We start from the raw sequence: 16,375 nt of genomic DNA, 5'->3' as shown, positions 1-16,375 counted from the left end.
TCCAGTAAATAATTATTTGATCTTCTTCTTCTTTTATATTATGAATCTCTCATCAAATCAAATGAAATCTCATTGCCTGGATATTCCAAACAGCGACCAGTTTTCTAAGAATTTCCATTTGACCGCAACAGATATTTAAATTAATTCAATACAGTTTGCATGCACATGTAGAAAATGATTCTGTTAGCAATAGCTAAATTTAATACAATTCTTTATAATATAGTCTTCTACTAATTTGTTGTTACTACCATTGTTGGTTTTATCTATATTTTCCAGGTGAAACCATCTGAATTTTTGGTATTTTGATATAAGCTCAAAATAATTAGCAGTAATAATAAATTATTTTTAGCAGTGTTGCAGGTATGTCGCTTATGGAATCTATCTTAAGTACTATAATGCATTATGAATATCCGTAGATTACATCACTTTGAGCATATAATTCACATGACAAGTGGCGCAGGCCTTTCCCAAATATCGAGAAATGCAGGTCAACGCTGATTCATTCAACCGGATCACCAGTGCAAACGGAACCGTTTCCATGAATGAAGAGAAACATTGTCGTTTCCAACGGTAACCAGCTCCGGAGCGTAAGGTGAGATTTTCACATTCACACATCTCCTCCTGTGAACCCGTTGGTGTAGCCATCGGCATGTTTCTCGGTATGTTGCTTTACGCTGGTGGTTCCAACGCGTCGACCCAGCAACTCATCGGCCCCAGACGGGGTGGCCAGTTTGCAGGAACCATTCCGAAAGCGTAGACGTGCAGCAGTACTCTGCGAATGTGCGCTTCGATCTCTGTGTGGCATTGAACACAGTGCACACGACAAACGACAAAGCCGCGTATTCGCGAACTCGCACTCGGTACAAGGTAATGATAAAGATCTGCTGGAGAAAGTCGCGAAAGAAATGTGATAGGAAATGGCAGAAACCAGATTTGCTTGTAGATGTGCAACAGTGTCGATCATATGATCATCGCATGTGAAGCAAAGTGTGTGATGTCGATGTCACGGAATCGTTCTGCTTACCACGCCTTTAAGATTTGCTAATTTCAAACACGGACTCACGGCGTAGAACCCGCTCGGCGTAGAAACAGTCCCGGCATGAAAATCAGGACAGACACCAGGCGAGAGTTAGCTGCGCTAAGTGAAGTCCCGAGGAAACTAGGTTAAATATTGAGTGATAAAAAAAATCCTACATACACAAACACATGCGCGCGCGCGCAAAGACTCTCCAGTACCGCTATGACCGTTTCCGCTAGATTGACTTGATACGCCGGGCACTGAATAGATCTGGACGTGAACGGCTTGTTTGGGTGGAAGTTTTGCTCACGTGTTGCGTGCGCTACAAATGCTAGCGGTATGTTCTTATGCGCTTCGTTCGTGTGAAAGTATCGGCAAAGATCGCACGGTAAAACAAAAACATCGGAGCATAAATCGACCACGGCCATACGAGCGAACGGTGCGACGGAGTCCCATTCACTCGTCCAGTGGCGGCCCGGTCAGTTCTATGTTCGGGAAACGGTAAAAACGAATGATCGATTTAGATACTACCAACGAATCGTCCGCTAGTTTCGTTAGGGGTTGGTGTGCAAATAAAGTGCTCACGACTTTAAATCCCGTACGGTGCGTTTTCGCCTTATGCCAACGGTAGTGCATGGCGGCCAATGCAAATTACGGTGCGGTGCTTGAAAGCAGTGTTGCGAAGCAGCGAAGTGGGGGAATGAAGTAATTCTAACGGTTCCAGGTGAAACCGCAGCCCCGTATGGACTACTTCGCGTACTAGGTAGTAGCACAGCCGCGTATCCATGGAGGCATGAGTCGCCATTTTTATTTCACAACTTCGGCGAACGCTTTTGGCACATCTTGGAATGTTGAGGGTTCCAGCAAACCCTGCTGGAATAAAAGGAGAAATATGGTTAAAGTGTGAAACGGACATAGCGATGGTAATTTATTTTACGGCGGAGAGCACGATGACGCATCGTAAGGATTGTAAAGCTATTAAGCAAACGTGCTTTCCTACCATTAGTGCCATCAGGATGGAAATCCCGTATCCCTCGAAGTTACCTCTCTTGGGCGCAACTTCATCACATTCCGATAAGATGTGTGAAGCTTATTGTACATTACTTTCCGCACATTGCAGTGGTTTATTGCAGTCCATAAAATGGAAAGTGTTGTTCCTGTTATAGGCTGCACAATTACGTCCGGTGAAAACTGTGAACAGTTTTCCGTCAATTAGTTAGACATATAATTCACATATCGACAAATGCTATCTGTTAGACATGCAGTGGTATAACAACAACATGCAGTGTAAAGCGTTCGCCTGAGGAAACTGTAAACATTAACGATAATCTATCGATTGACCAATTGACCACCGGAATTTGCTGGAATCGTTCTACTCGAAAGCTCCCGGTACGCAAGCTCACGTCTGCACCGAAGGAGGACCCCCTAGTGCACGGAAAGATTTGGTGGCGGCAAGCGAGAAACCTCACCCGCTACCAGAAAGGCAAACAAGCAAACAAAGCGCAGAACGGAAAATCCAGCAAACCGAAAAGAGACCGGTGATCGTACAAACGAGCAAGAAATGGAACGCAAGGTACACAGCCCGGACCGTCGAGCGTGGCGTCCGGCGTCCAGGCGAGGATCGGGAAAGGAATGCACGCACCACGAACCGTCGAAGATCGATGGGAAGCGAAAGGTAACGAAATGCCGGGTAAATGCGTGCGGGCTAGACAGAGACACCGTGCCGGCCGGATGGAATGAAAAGCGGACAAAAGAAACTATGATCAGCCCGCGTCAGGGAGTCCGTCGGTGGCAGCAGCAGTATGAAAGTTTGTTAGAGAGAGAGTACAGTTTTCAAGCGCAATATTAAGTAACTTTACTATCGTCTCGACTGGTACCGCATGCGGATCGCGTTTCGTTCGCTCGCCGAGCACTGGCACTGGGTTGCAGAGTGGTAAGACAATCGACGGTGACCCCATAAAATACAGGAGGAAGGCCTTCTTTTGCTACTTTAAGACCTAACCGAGGGCAGGCCCAATTTCTATCTAATCCGTACCGCCACGAATGATGCTGCGCAGATTGAAAAGTGATAGTTTGTTGTGGTTGGAGTTTCCGGTGTCAATTCTTTACCTAGACCCTGCTGGGAATAGTCAAATGGTTACTGATCTTCAACTGATCTACTGTTGGACAACAGTGAGGTGTAAAACCGTGAAGCCTCACCAACTTTGAAAGTCGTCTGGAACTCTTGAAAGTGCGTCGTGATCTATGTGCGATTGTGTGTGCCATTTAGTGAGCTTCTTCAGCACCCGTAGTATACCGGTATGCTGACGTGGTGAAGATGTGCCGGTGAAGAAAGATCTGTGCAGGTGCTACGAGCCACAGCAAAAGTGTGCGATGCGGTTCTGAAGCGAACGTCACCATACGTCAGCGTTCGGGACCGATCGTTGGGAGGGTATTTCTCTTGCGATCGATGATGTTCCGTGCCAGTGGCACCCAGAACCAGTTTGTGAATGCGTCCTGCAAGCGATAACTGTGAAAACGTGAATGATGAAGTGTGTTAAGTTACAGTTAGATTGTTAGAGCTTCCAAGATCATTTGCCCCATCGCTAGTACCTGAACAAGAACGCGTGCGATGGCGAGTGCTGATTGCTAAATCATACTCATCATTAACGAGCTGTCAAGAGAAGCACACGACGGACGGTACCTTGGTGTGCAATGGGGCATGAATACGGGTGGAGAACATCTTACGGTGATATCTGTGTGCCTTTAGATCTCCCAAACACTCCAACGCAGAAGTGGTACTTCGATGACTTTTGCAATGTTTAGACATTACACTATCTTATACGACTTAAATCACCAAAACGAGCCATTTATCCAACAGTCCAGAACTGATGCACAAAGGTTTTGGCATTTTAATCACTCATGGTCACTGTTTTCACCAATCACAACTGCTGCCAGCACGTTGGCCGACTGATTTCTCCTCAACCCCGTTGGTTGGACGAACCAATTCACGTACGCGCTGCCGTTAGCTACCGTTTGGCTTACCGATCAAATTTTTCCTTCTATACGCAACAAGTAGCGAATTCCACGCACACAACACACAGACAATTTTCGTACATTCACTGACGCTCTCATTTTCACCGGCGATGACGAAGACGACGAAAATGACGATCGTCCAGTTGCCGGAAGCTTTCACCCCGAGGGGGGGTGTGTGAGCGAGCTTTTTGACGCGATCGATCGTACCGTGCGCGTAGAGCGCGCCGTACAGGAAGTGCATTACCGGATTGAAAGAGAAATGAAAACCTCCCCCAGGTTGAGAAAGAGAGAAATTTTAGCAACCAACAAACAAAACCGCAGCAAAAATCGTCATACTGCTGCTGCAAGTAAGCGGCACGCGGGGATGAAAGGAAAGTCTTGCGTATGTGTGTTAGCAAAGGTCCCAAAAAAAAACCGATGTTACTGCACTAGTCACTGTGCCCCCGGTGCATGCTGGTCAAAACCCCCTTTGTGTATATGGCACCCCGATGCCGGTGACATATTTTTTCTCTCCTCGGTCGTCCCAAGCGCCACTTAGGGGTGCGTCGAAGCCGAACTCGTCTGCTTGGGAATGCGCACCCGGAAATGGGTCAACGTATTGTATCACTGCACAGGCGAAGCAACGGACCAAACTCGTTGCCACCAGGTCCAGATTTCCGTTCCGTAACCTTCATCCCCCGGGCGTTCCACAGGGTCCCAAAGGGTTCCTCTCTCACTCTCTCTCTCAAGCCGCTCGACCAAAGGCCGACCGTGACCATGGAGGTTTGGAGCTTTGGGCGAAGGCACACCGATACACCTGCAGCGCTGAATCGTAAACCAACACCAGCATATTACGATGCCCTTCGATTCATCCGTCTGCCGTCAGGCATTACACAGGAACGACAACACCAAGAAGCAAAATAACAAACCAGTCTGGTTGATGAAGATCTGGTCGTACGACGTATGGCAGGGATTGGACTGGGTGTCCAGAAGAAAGAATAATTTTTCAAATCTGTGTCAGCAGGGAAGAGGGATGAAAATCAGGGAGGAAGAAACAACAGTCGAGCTGTGTGTAGGTCGCAAGTCCCGGGGACAGCGTGCTAGAATGGTGCATTAAACCGTCGGCGATCGTGTCTTGTGGCAGCTTTCACTAGCAAACATTCTTTTGCCGATGGTGAAATTTGTTGACCCGTTTGCCATAACGCCGATGCGTAGCGTTGGCCTTCAAAAAAAAAACACAAGAACTGAAAACAACATCTCAAGAGCTGGGCTGCCCCGTGGGAACACGTGTTAGAAAAGTAGGGCTAGGGCTTGGCCAAGCATCTGTCAGAACCGTTCGAACCGCAACCGTGAGAGTGGGTTGAATTCTTTGTCGCCAATTAGGGGTTTAGAAAGTCGCAAAACCTGTGTGTTGCCATCAGAATGGTTGTGTTGTTTAATTTATTACAAACCACAACTTTCACAACGTCTGATGCAATCGGATCACAACCGTGTTGGTCGTTAAAAAAAACAAAATTAGGTTGTTAAAGCACCATCCATATGCAGGAATGGAGGAGGACAGTTTTATTTTACGCCATCACCCGACGGTTGGCGTCACATGGTTGCTGGAATGTATCGGGGTGCGCTAATCGTGAAACCCGATGGGACCGGATTCCGGTCCGGAAGAGCATCGATAAACGGCGCCGGTTGTTGCCTGATGCACCTAGTTGTCTAAAGCGATTGGTTTTCGGAGGCAAAAAAAAACCACAGTTAGTTTCGCTCCTATTGCGCTGCCGTTGGTAATTGAAACACATTTTCACTCGACCTAAACCGAATTTTGTGTATGCACGGTGTGCTTATTAAATGGTACGCACCGATCGCGCGGTGTACGCGATCCCGATCAATAATTCACACCAAACAGTCGGTCGAAGCAGACGATGAAGACGCTAAACTTTCTGTGATAGTTTACTTCCGGCCGAACGTTTCGAGGCCAACGCGGAATTGTTGGGATACTTTTCTTTTTAACTTACATTTTTATCGTCTGATGCAGCCGGTGTCCATGCCGGTGAAGTGTTGAATCGTTTAATGAATCATTTAGCTCTGTAGGAAACGCGTGGTGGAGTTAAAAACGCTAAACTTTAACAAAAGCCAATGAGAGTTGGGAATGTAGTTTGTTGTCGTCTATTCGTATGCAAGTGTAATGTGATCTTTTTAGTTTTAAGAAAATACTGTTAAAACAGTGATATAAAACAAACTAATATCAACAACTTGCCCTAATGGAATGGATAAATTTTACAGAATTTATAGAGCTGCAGTACCAAACTAATGATCTTCTCCGTACACTTTTATTTACAGTGTTCTTGATCAGCGTTTGGTGTCCTTATAGTGTGTAATAAGTAGTGCAAGTTACGAAGTGTTTATGTGACAAAAAGAAAGCGCAAGTGCTGCATAATGATTATCAAAGCTGCAGCTATACTACTGCTGCTCTTCACGAGTGCTGCAAGAAGTCAAGATGACTCATTAGCTGGCAGTTTCTTGTCAGGTAGGAACGCTAATCGGCAGAGACTATCCACGCAAATTTCGGTAATCAGACAAAACTATTCCTTTCCTTCCTAATCGAATCCAGGACTGTTGGACTCCATCACAAGCACAGAAGATGCGAAAGGATGTCCGGGCGTGTGTGTTCACACGCTGGCCACACTGATATGCTACGAAGTTCTGGACGACATTCCGTGTCCTTCGCCGAGCATGAAATGTTGCGTGGAAAGCAGCTCGGCTGCCGCCAACATTACCACAACGCCGCGGCCAAGAACCACCACCACAACGGCACGCCCCACAACGACCACACCGAAACCAACGACGGAAGCTAAAATTAAGGAGAAAGATAACAAAAATAACTGTGAGTAGAAGCGTTTTCCATGTTTATAATGCAAGAATTCTCTGTTTATAATTCACTGTACCTAATCGTTTTAGCATCCTGTCCGGGAGTGTGTGTTGCAGATCGCATTGCCGAGTACTGTGAGGCGTATCTAACGACGGCCGGTCTATGCAAAAGTGGCTCGAAGTGTTGCGTGTCGCGCGATATCTATCCGGACAATCCACCGGACGAGCTCTACATACCGACCGCACACTTTGATGCGAAAACCAACAAAACGACCACCCCCAAACCGTACGGCAAAACGACGGAACGGCCACACACAACCGAGGAACCGATCAAATCGAAAACGAATCCAACCCAGAAGCCTACGCCGAAACCCACGAAACCAATACCGTCCAAATTGAAAACCACATCCGCCACGTTAGGCAACAATGGGCAAGGACCGGTCTTTAAGGAGTGCGAGGGAGAATGTGTGAACGGATTGTTTGCGCTGTTCTGTGACGATCTCGACAGTGAAGCGTTCTGTCCTAACGAGGGCTCATGCTGCATAACGGGTGTGGCAGAAGACAACAAGCAGCAGCTTGTGACGACCACCAGACGGCCAGCAACACCGGTAAGACTTTAGACAGTTACAGTCACAGGAATGTTTGGAGCTAAGTGTTCTTGATCTTTTGTTATTGTAGCCACCACTACCACGCTGTCCCGGGTTCTGTCTGCTGAACATTATGGCCGCCTTCTGCGAACGTCCCTCGGTGCTCATCCCCAACACGGCCAACTGTAAGCGTGGTTCCGTGTGTTGTGACAATACGCGAGCGCCACCACCGAGACCACCGCAGCAGAAGCGTCCACCGCCGACTACCACCACCACTACACCCCCTCCGACAACTACTGCAGCTCCGGATCCACGGGAAGAGTGTCCCGGGTCGTGCATTGTCAGCTTGCTCAGCTTCACCTGTTTCCGCAATGCCGAGATGACGGATCTGTTCAAGTGTAAAAAGTCCGGCACTCAGTGCTGCGCACCGAAGTCTAAAATACAGGAAGTACAGCAGGCGGCAGCTAGCAAGACGAAGTACAACGACACGAACGGTTATCCACCGCAGGCACTACCGCCTCCGCCACAGATGATGCCACAGCAACCACCGATGATGGTGGGTCCTGGTCAACCGTACCCGATGCCACCGGCAGCAATGCCACCGCTACAACCACAGTCCCCACTGGCACCACACCAACCAAGCTATGGTCCACCAGCGCCCAATCCTTACCCAGGACCTATCAGCAACAACATCTACGAGGTGCCTCCGACACAACAGCCTCCGTACGCACAGTCTCCGGTGTACGAACCACCGACGACAACCTCCCGCCCACAAGTCTACTCCAAGTACGTGTGCGGAGTAAAGGGCACTAGTCGGGCGGCAAAATCCATCCTCAGCCGTGAGGTCCTTCGGTTAGAGCAAGAACAGACCACGCTAGCACGACATGCGCGTCACATAGACGTGGACAGTATCTACAGGTCGAAGAGCTCGGAACGGTTGGTGCTCGGTAGTAGTATCGTACCAATACCGATCATCTATCACGATCACAACGATACCGTACCGGAGGACCTGTTACGTCATCCGAGTCTGAAGGAGAATGCCACCCTAGCTAAATACTGGAACCATCATAGAAAGGGTCGTGTGGTCGGCGGAGAGGACGGTGAAAATGGCGAATGGTGTTGGCAGGTGGCATTAATCAACTCGCTCAACCAGTATCTCTGTGGAGCGGCTCTTATCGGCACGCAGTGGGTACTTACTGCAGCACATTGTGTAACGAAGTGAGTTGGGTAAAGAACGGTAGTTGAGGGAGATCTTACGCATCCTTTGGTTTATATCTTGCAGCATTGTCCGATCGGGTGATGCCATTTACGTGCGCGTGGGTGACTATGATCTGACCCGCAAATATGGAAGTCCTGGTGCGCAGACACTGCGAGTTGCTACTACCTACATCCATCACAATCACAACAGTCAGACGCTTGACAACGATATTGCCCTGTTGAAGTTGCACGGCCAGGCAGAACTTCGGGACGGAGTGTGTTTGGTAAGCATCGAAAGACACTCCACGAACGAGTGGCGGTAGTTCGTGATTGATTCATCGCCTCTCTTTATTCTTCCCTTGTTCAGGTGTGTCTACCGGCACGTGGCGTCAGTCATGCCGCTGGGAAGCGTTGTACAGTGACGGGCTACGGGTATATGGGTGAGGCCGGTCCCATTCCGCTACGGGTGCGGGAAGCCGAAATTCCGATCGTTAGCGATGCGGAGTGCATACGCAAGGTGAACGCCGTCACTGAGAAGATATTCATCCTACCGGCATCTAGCTTCTGTGCCGGTGGTGAGGAAGGCAACGATGCCTGCCAGGGTGATGGTGGCGGTCCGCTAGTGTGCCAGGACGATGGATTCTTCGAGCTGGCCGGGTTGGTTTCGTGGGGATTCGGTTGTGGCCGGGTCGATGTGCCCGGTGTGTACGTGAAGGTGTCCTCGTTTATTGGGTGGATCAACCAGATCATTAGTGTTAACAATCAGTAGTTAATAGTCCAAATACCAAACCTGTCTTTTCCTGTCTGTCCCTCCCTCGAAACGCACCTTATGCATTCTGGTAGTTTATATAGGTAGGATCAGTTTTAAGCAGCAAAGCAACAGAGAGGGTCACGGAATGTTTTGTGTTGTTTGGGCGAGAATTTAAATTGTTCGATTTTTTCATTGCAGCTCATTTCACACAGGACACGAGAACAATCGATGCTAGTTGTCTAAACAAAAACAAAAAAAAGGAGATAGTTGTAATAGATGTAACCTTAGCATCATACAGGTTGAACGGCGTTCTGCTAGGGAATTGTGGAATCGAATTCCATCGATTCGATGTTTATTGTATAGAAAAATCTCTTTGCTAATGTTAAGCAATAGCAAAATACCCATCCCCTGCGCGATACAATCACCGGAATTCAACGGTAATTCAAACGCCGAATTAACAGTAAATATTAAGCTAAACGCTTTCTAACTTATAGGACTTACCTTCATCTCATTAACGATATTTAAGCATGCGTGAGTATTTATTTATTTGTCTACTGGACTGATATACTGTCTGTTTGTTGCTTCGTCTTTTAAACTACAACATGTGAAAAACAACGATAAAGCTCAGATGTTGGTTAAGCGAAAGTTGTCATACACATCCACCTTTCTGAACCGAAACAATTGAGGCGCTCAAGCTTGATGTCGTGTTGCAATTGCAATTGCAATAGAAAACAAAACAAAAAACCACGGATGTAGTGGTCGGATAACAATTTGATAAAATTGTTACAATGTGTACAATAAAGTAAAACGACTGGTTATATACAAATGCGGCCATTTATTTTTTCTACGGAATGAAAGTAAAATTAGGTAGATGTTTCTTGGCATTTTTAAATTACACTCCAATTTTTTTCTGCTACAAAGATTTTTAATTTCTGCTTTACAATACTTTCTAGTTACAGTTACGATTTCACAGCGCATTTCTTGATGTGTTTTATAGGTAGAACAAACAACTTTTATTCCTTCGTTGTTTCCCCTCCCCTCGTTGGGAGAAACATTTACGAAGAAATAAAATAAAAATAAAATTATTCCCCCCTCATTGTATTCCTTCACAGCCGTTGCTTCCTCAATCCCTTTTTTGCCAATTTAAAACAAAACGCTCCGTGCACATCATCGGTTAGGCATGAAACAAAAAAAAAGAGAACTCGAAATGTTTCTTGTGTTCCATTCTATTCGACCAGCACATTTCCTGTATTTTTTTTGCATATCTTGCTCCCAAATGTCTAAATCATCCAATCCATTTTCCGAACAAACTCATCGAAGCCTTTGCAACTGAACCTTAAACAAACGGCACGAAAAGCCCGACAGTCGGATGTTCGAGAGGAAAATTTTGAGTTTTGATCTATGGCACTGCAAACGGTGCAAAAAAAATCTAAAACCCATCCCTCAAATGGATACCATTCCAGCCGCCCGGAAAGAAAGATTCCTTCGAAAAAGTTCACAAAATACATCCTTTCGCCCCGTTATCCTTCTTTTTCACCGTGAATGATAAAACATCTTCCCACTCCCCCTTAAAAAAAAAGGGTTACAACGGAAACATTTCTTATCATTTCCTCGGTCACTCTGTGCTAGGCAGGCAGGAGAGAAGGACGAACAAGAATGGTGGAAACAAAAAAAACACGCTCGCAAGAAACAAAATAAAACGCGTCTATGCGTAGACACACAACAGTGCTACACAATACTATCACTTTCAAAGCCGCCTACTAAGTCGTTCGTCATTTTTTAATTATTTTTCTCCACGACACGCCAAACAAAACCCAACCGCTCCATACCGATTGGGCCAGGGCCTTTTCTTTCTTTCTTGCTTGCGCGAAATCGTTTAGCACACCGCGTTCGGTCAAACGTCTATTTATCAACGCCTCAGTATCGGACCAATGGAATGCGGGCTCGCGATCCTTCGCGGGCGGCCTTGTAGTCCTTGTGCTTGTGGTTGGAACATTGTAACAGTTTCTTTTTTGGTATTTTCTTGGAGCTGCTTTTTTTTCCTTTACAATCTGCAATCGGTTAGCGTTTGTCTCTTTTTTACGATGTCCGATTGTGAGACATGAAATACATAATGTATTTAGTAAACGAATTTTGACGTTATTTTTTTTTTTTGTTACAACAAATCTGAACAGCTTTTTTGTATGTGTATTTCGTTGGCATTTAGTTTTGGTTCTGGTTATGCTAAGACAACCTGAAAGGAATGGAGCGTTCGAGAACGAATTGGACCTGGAAACCTTTGATGATTGTCTTAGCTTAAAAAGTTTAATTAGAAGGCATTGGGTTAGGTTACGCCAGGGTGGATGTGGAAATGCGTGGTGCCATCGCAATAGCAATTATCATTGTCCAGTTGAGATTTTTTGTTCATCTTTTACATAATTAACTTACTCAAGTGTGGACAAAATGTTACTGAAATTGCCTGCAACTAATTTGAATATCCAATATTTTGCTATGAACAGTATCAGCAGAGATCTTCCTTGATTCCTAACGAGCTTCATCCTGAGCTTAGGACTATTCCTGATCTAGAACAACAGGATTATGCGAAACGTGTGCATTAAAAATGGACTGATTTCGTGTTGCGACGAAACAAAATAATATTAATAACTGAATGCTTAAAAAGACTTAGGATGAGTCCTATAATTATAACTATAAGTCTTCTAAAAAAAGTCTGAACGCCCTACCAGATTTCCTTACGCGAGTTGGTCGAAACTATAGCAAAGGCCTTTCAAATAAAAAAATGTTAGCTTCTAAATCAGCTTATTATTAGCGTAGGGTAGATCGACTGAAATTTCGATTTTGACCTAAAAATTATTGGAAAAGAACCTCCGATTTAGAATTGTCCACGCAAGTTCTGATGGGTAGATTTGATGCTCTCTGTAATAGTTGGTAGTCTGGTAGTTAGTAGTTGGCATATTTTCTTGGTGTTGGAATTACAATATCTACTCCTTAAGCTCACCGTTCCTATTCAAAGTTAAGGGATTAATAGAAGACCCGTGCTGCGCCGGAAAGAAATGTTTTACCAGTACCTGCAATAGCTTCTGATGGGTAATTCCTCGCAGCTCAGATGTGACAGTCTTGGTTAACACCTCCAGATAATAAAGTCCAAATTATCTAAGTAATTCTTCACCATTTCTCCTGTTGTTCTCCATTTTTGAGGATACGTTGAGGACACTTTGCCTTCATACTTCGTTCTTTGATTCTGTTGCACTTTACGGTGACCTCGACTGATAGAACTACAGCCATCACAGAACTTCTGTTTCATACCCCAACATTTCACAGGATGAGAAAAGATATTTTAAATACCAAATCGGCTATATACGGAGAACACGAAGTGGCTAGCGATGTACAACTTTTTCACTCCGATCAGAATCTTACAGTTCCTCACAGGAGTGTACAAAATAGAATATCTTCAAAAAGATGGAGAACAGCAGGATTTGCCACTAGGTGGCACTCATACAAAATCGTTGTACTCAGTTGTTTTTTGAAATGCATACATCTGTATTTGAATTATTGCAGAATTGTGTCCTAAATTTTCTCTTTTCCCTTGAAATGACATCAAGCACGATATGGCGAGAACGTCTTACGGACAGATTTGGTTCCGTCAATACGTCCAGAATTCCTCAGAATCACTTTTTGGCTTACTTTTTCTTGTATGATGATTTTGCCGCAGACCGTACCAATAGTGTCAATCACTATTTAGCTTGCTCACTGTGCCAATGTCAATGGAAGATCAATCCCAGGGCACAGAGCTTCTACTGGTGGACGATCTTCCAAAACGATCAACCAGTACTGCGACAGGGTGATAACTTTGTCGGCAGCAAAAACCCAAATGCCTCAAATCCTGAACATTCCTTGAACGTTCGTAATGTGAAAGCTCTAAATCAAACAGAAATGGTACTTACCGATCACGATTGGTCGCATTTTTAGCGCATGATCGTCTCACCCGCAAGAACATCAGGCAGCGTTCCTCCTAGCTGTTCAGGCAGGTTCGTCGAGGTTGGTCGATCCCGCGAACCACGGACCGGTCGCGATCCTATCGGGCAATACTGTGCTGCAAGTATACGGTGCAGGGGAGCCACCGAGTGGGATGTAGAAGCAGACCGCAGGAGGTAGGACAAAAAAACACTAAATGTGCACCGAACCCACCCCATGGGCCGTCGCCTGGAACATCCCTTCCTTGCCATTACCCGAGCTACTACTGCCGTCCCGATGGAATGCCGAGTCCGTCGAAAACCGGACGGTAGGTTTTGTGATTTTTGGGTAAGTTTTATTATTTTAATCACGTGATCGCTCGACCGAAGCTTGGAGTGATTTGTTTTTGCTCACCCGGTAAGATGGTTTTTCCGCGTCTGCACTGTATTATTGCAAGCTGCCGGCAATGTGTGTGCACTGGTGGAATGCGATATCGTATGAACCGCGGTTTGTTGGCCCGTTTGGTGAAGTCCTGACTGTTTTTGTTGCTGTTGTTTTGGTGTATGGTGTCCTGCACCAATGCCAACCAACTGTAGCAGAGACGTCGCAGCCTACGCAGCAAACACACACGCTGCTTTTCTTTTCTATTGTCGGTTTGTTTTTTTTTTTGGTTGGTTGGTTTTGGGTTACACACGAACGATAATGTCCACGCATCGAAAATCGAAGCGCTGTTGACCGTACGAGCGAAATGGTGAAGTGACGTTTTTCACCACGCACGATGACGATTGATCGATTTTAATTTAAAATTTCAACCATCGCCTTGGCCGTTTGCGCCTTGTATGCTGTGTCATGGGAAAGATTTATGGGCAGCGCTAAGGAACATAGCCAGTACCACAGTGGATTGATGCACGCGTGGAAGCAACACGGCATTGCCGTTTACAAGCAAATTGAGCAATGATCGCAGCGTCTTAGACTTATCGGACTTCACACGACAACGTTCGGACGTTCAGACCGCGAAGGTTGATGGCAGACGAACCCAGTTTTGATTGGCGTTATGAACCTGCATGCTTTTTTTATTGACTGATTCGACGGTAAACATGGTGTTTGATTAGGTAGACCTTTGTGCAGATTGTTGAAACTATTGTTTTTGGGCACAGATATGGTGTTGTAATAATTATCACTGAGAAATCGTTGATGGTTTTCTTCAAACCATCAGGTGAACAGTATCGAAATTGACAAAATTGAAAACAAAATTATAATCATTATCAAAATTATATCAAACATATGAATTAATTTAAGAAAAAAATATATATTAAAGGGGCTTATTTGTATGGTGAAAATGGATATAATGAATATAAAGCATTAGCTCTCTCTCTCTCTCTGTGTGCTTAAAGCTCATTAGCTCTAATTAATTAGAGCTAATTAAAAATTAAGATTAAATTGCATTAACTACCAAAAACAAATATGTGAAATCCTCTCGAAGAAAAATCCTCAATTGGGACAATTCAGAAATTTATACTGATTTATACTGCTTTTATTAAAATTTACAATACTGGCCGTACAAAACTGGACCTAAGGTGATAGCTGTCCGCATTCAATAATGGGTGAATCCCAAATCCCAAAGAAAGCAGATCCCGAAATGGTTGTCTAAAACCTTTTGAGGTTATAGAGACCGCTTACCAAAACTATGAAGTGAAATCCTTTGAAATGAACTCTCTGAGAGTCTAAATCGTCATACTACATCGAATACTTAAGCTTTCGTTGGAATATTGATTTTTACGCTAGAAAACTCGAAACTTTTCAATAATTTGTTTTTTTTTTTCATTATACAATATAATCAAAATCTACTACGTATTAATACAGGAAATTTATTGAACATTTCGACGACAATGTCCACCAAATTGCTGGTGGTGTCAGAGTTCCCACATAATAACTGGGGTGTACGACAAAACAATATTTTTTGTAGACGTAATACCTACCTTATCTATAAGCACACACCATAATATCGCCTTTGTACAAACCACTGAAAGGTGCTGTCCCTGTAAGAAATCAACTTTAAAGTATAATCGTAACAATCATATTCGGGATATAATTCAATCTAATTTTATAACGATTTACCAACATGTTTGTTTAATATTATATATATTTTTTTAGGAGTAGTCTTCAAACTACTCTTGACAACCACACCAACGACTCTATATGCAAGCATTTACCAGATTATTGTAACTAAAGCTTTACCCTAGTCTTTTAAACATGATAATAATAAAATGATTTGTTGCAAAAAATCGTGCTAACAAATATTACAGTATATGAAACTTGTTTAGTATACATCTAACAGCAGTCGATCAAAACGAGATTTCTAGGTGACCTTCAAAACATATCGGAATTCAACCTATAACGAACGTTTGGTGAGTGCCGAGGCAGTTTGCGCGCCAAAGCATCCAACCGTCACCCGGTCACGTGCTTCACATTCCCGAGTGATCTTCTTGCAAAATCCCCCCGGAGGACAGAACGAGCCAAGGAGAAGCTATACAAAAAGGAACCCAAGTGGAGTAAGGAGAGCGAAAGAAAACATCTTCAGACGGTGATGATAAAAATGATGAAAATGATATAAACACCACCAACGGTCGTGGTGTCATTGATATGGTTCCCAACTACGGCCAAAACGGGAAAGCAATAGTTGGCTGTTTGGTGAAAATTTGTCCAAGGATCAAACCCCGTGCCCAGCAACTCACGCACTGTGAATCGAGCTGTGCGTGAGCTAACGTGAAAAATTAGCATAGAGGCAATAAAAAAAACGCAAAGGGCGGAGCCACGGTTGTTTGGGAATATATTTTTTTTGTGCGTTCCATTTTCTTTCCAAAAACCCTTCCAGTTTACCCTATACCGTTTAACCCTTGGGGAAGTTACAGTCTGCCGAAAATTACTTGATCATTTTCCCTCTCTCGACGGCAATGGACTCGGTTGGTCTCGCTTGTGCCTTGGTTGCGCAAACCGTCCGTTTTCCCTCCCGCT

At 44.7% G+C, this 16,375-nt stretch overlaps 1 protein-coding gene across 1 annotated transcript; it reads left to right on the top strand.

Moving 5' to 3' along the window:
- The first annotated feature begins 6,442 nt into the window (after positions 1–6,442).
- Positions 6,443–9,427, top strand: LOC128297764 (protein masquerade). Its single transcript, XM_053033456.1, has 6 exons — positions 6,443–6,533; positions 6,618–6,890; positions 6,965–7,482; positions 7,553–8,679; positions 8,744–8,942; positions 9,026–9,427. Exons 1-6 carry the CDS (start codon positions 6,443–6,445, stop codon positions 9,425–9,427), a joined length of 2,610 nt encoding a protein of 869 aa, XP_052889416.1.
- The last annotated feature ends 6,948 nt before the right edge of the window (positions 9,428–16,375 follow it).

The sequence above is a fragment of the Anopheles moucheti genome, chromosome 2 (genome assembly GCF_943734755.1).
Source record: "Anopheles moucheti chromosome 2, idAnoMoucSN_F20_07, whole genome shotgun sequence".
NCBI lineage: Eukaryota > Metazoa > Arthropoda > Insecta > Diptera > Culicidae > Anopheles > Anopheles moucheti.
Note: the sequence above shows the minus strand (reverse complement) of the source record. Positions and strands in the feature narration are given on the sequence as shown.

Excerpts from the sequence above, each read along its gene's own strand:
- LOC128297764 (XM_053033456.1), top strand. The coding sequence starts at position 6,443 with ATGATTATCAAAGCTGCAGCTATACTACTGCTGCTCTTCACGAGTGCT. Across the intron at positions 7,483-7,552 it reads CCAGACGGCCAGCAACACCG|CCACCACTACCACGCTGTCC; the intron begins GTAAGACTTTAG and ends TTGTTATTGTAG. Across the intron at positions 8,680-8,743 it reads GCAGCACATTGTGTAACGAA|CATTGTCCGATCGGGTGATG; the intron begins GTGAGTTGGGTA and ends TATATCTTGCAG.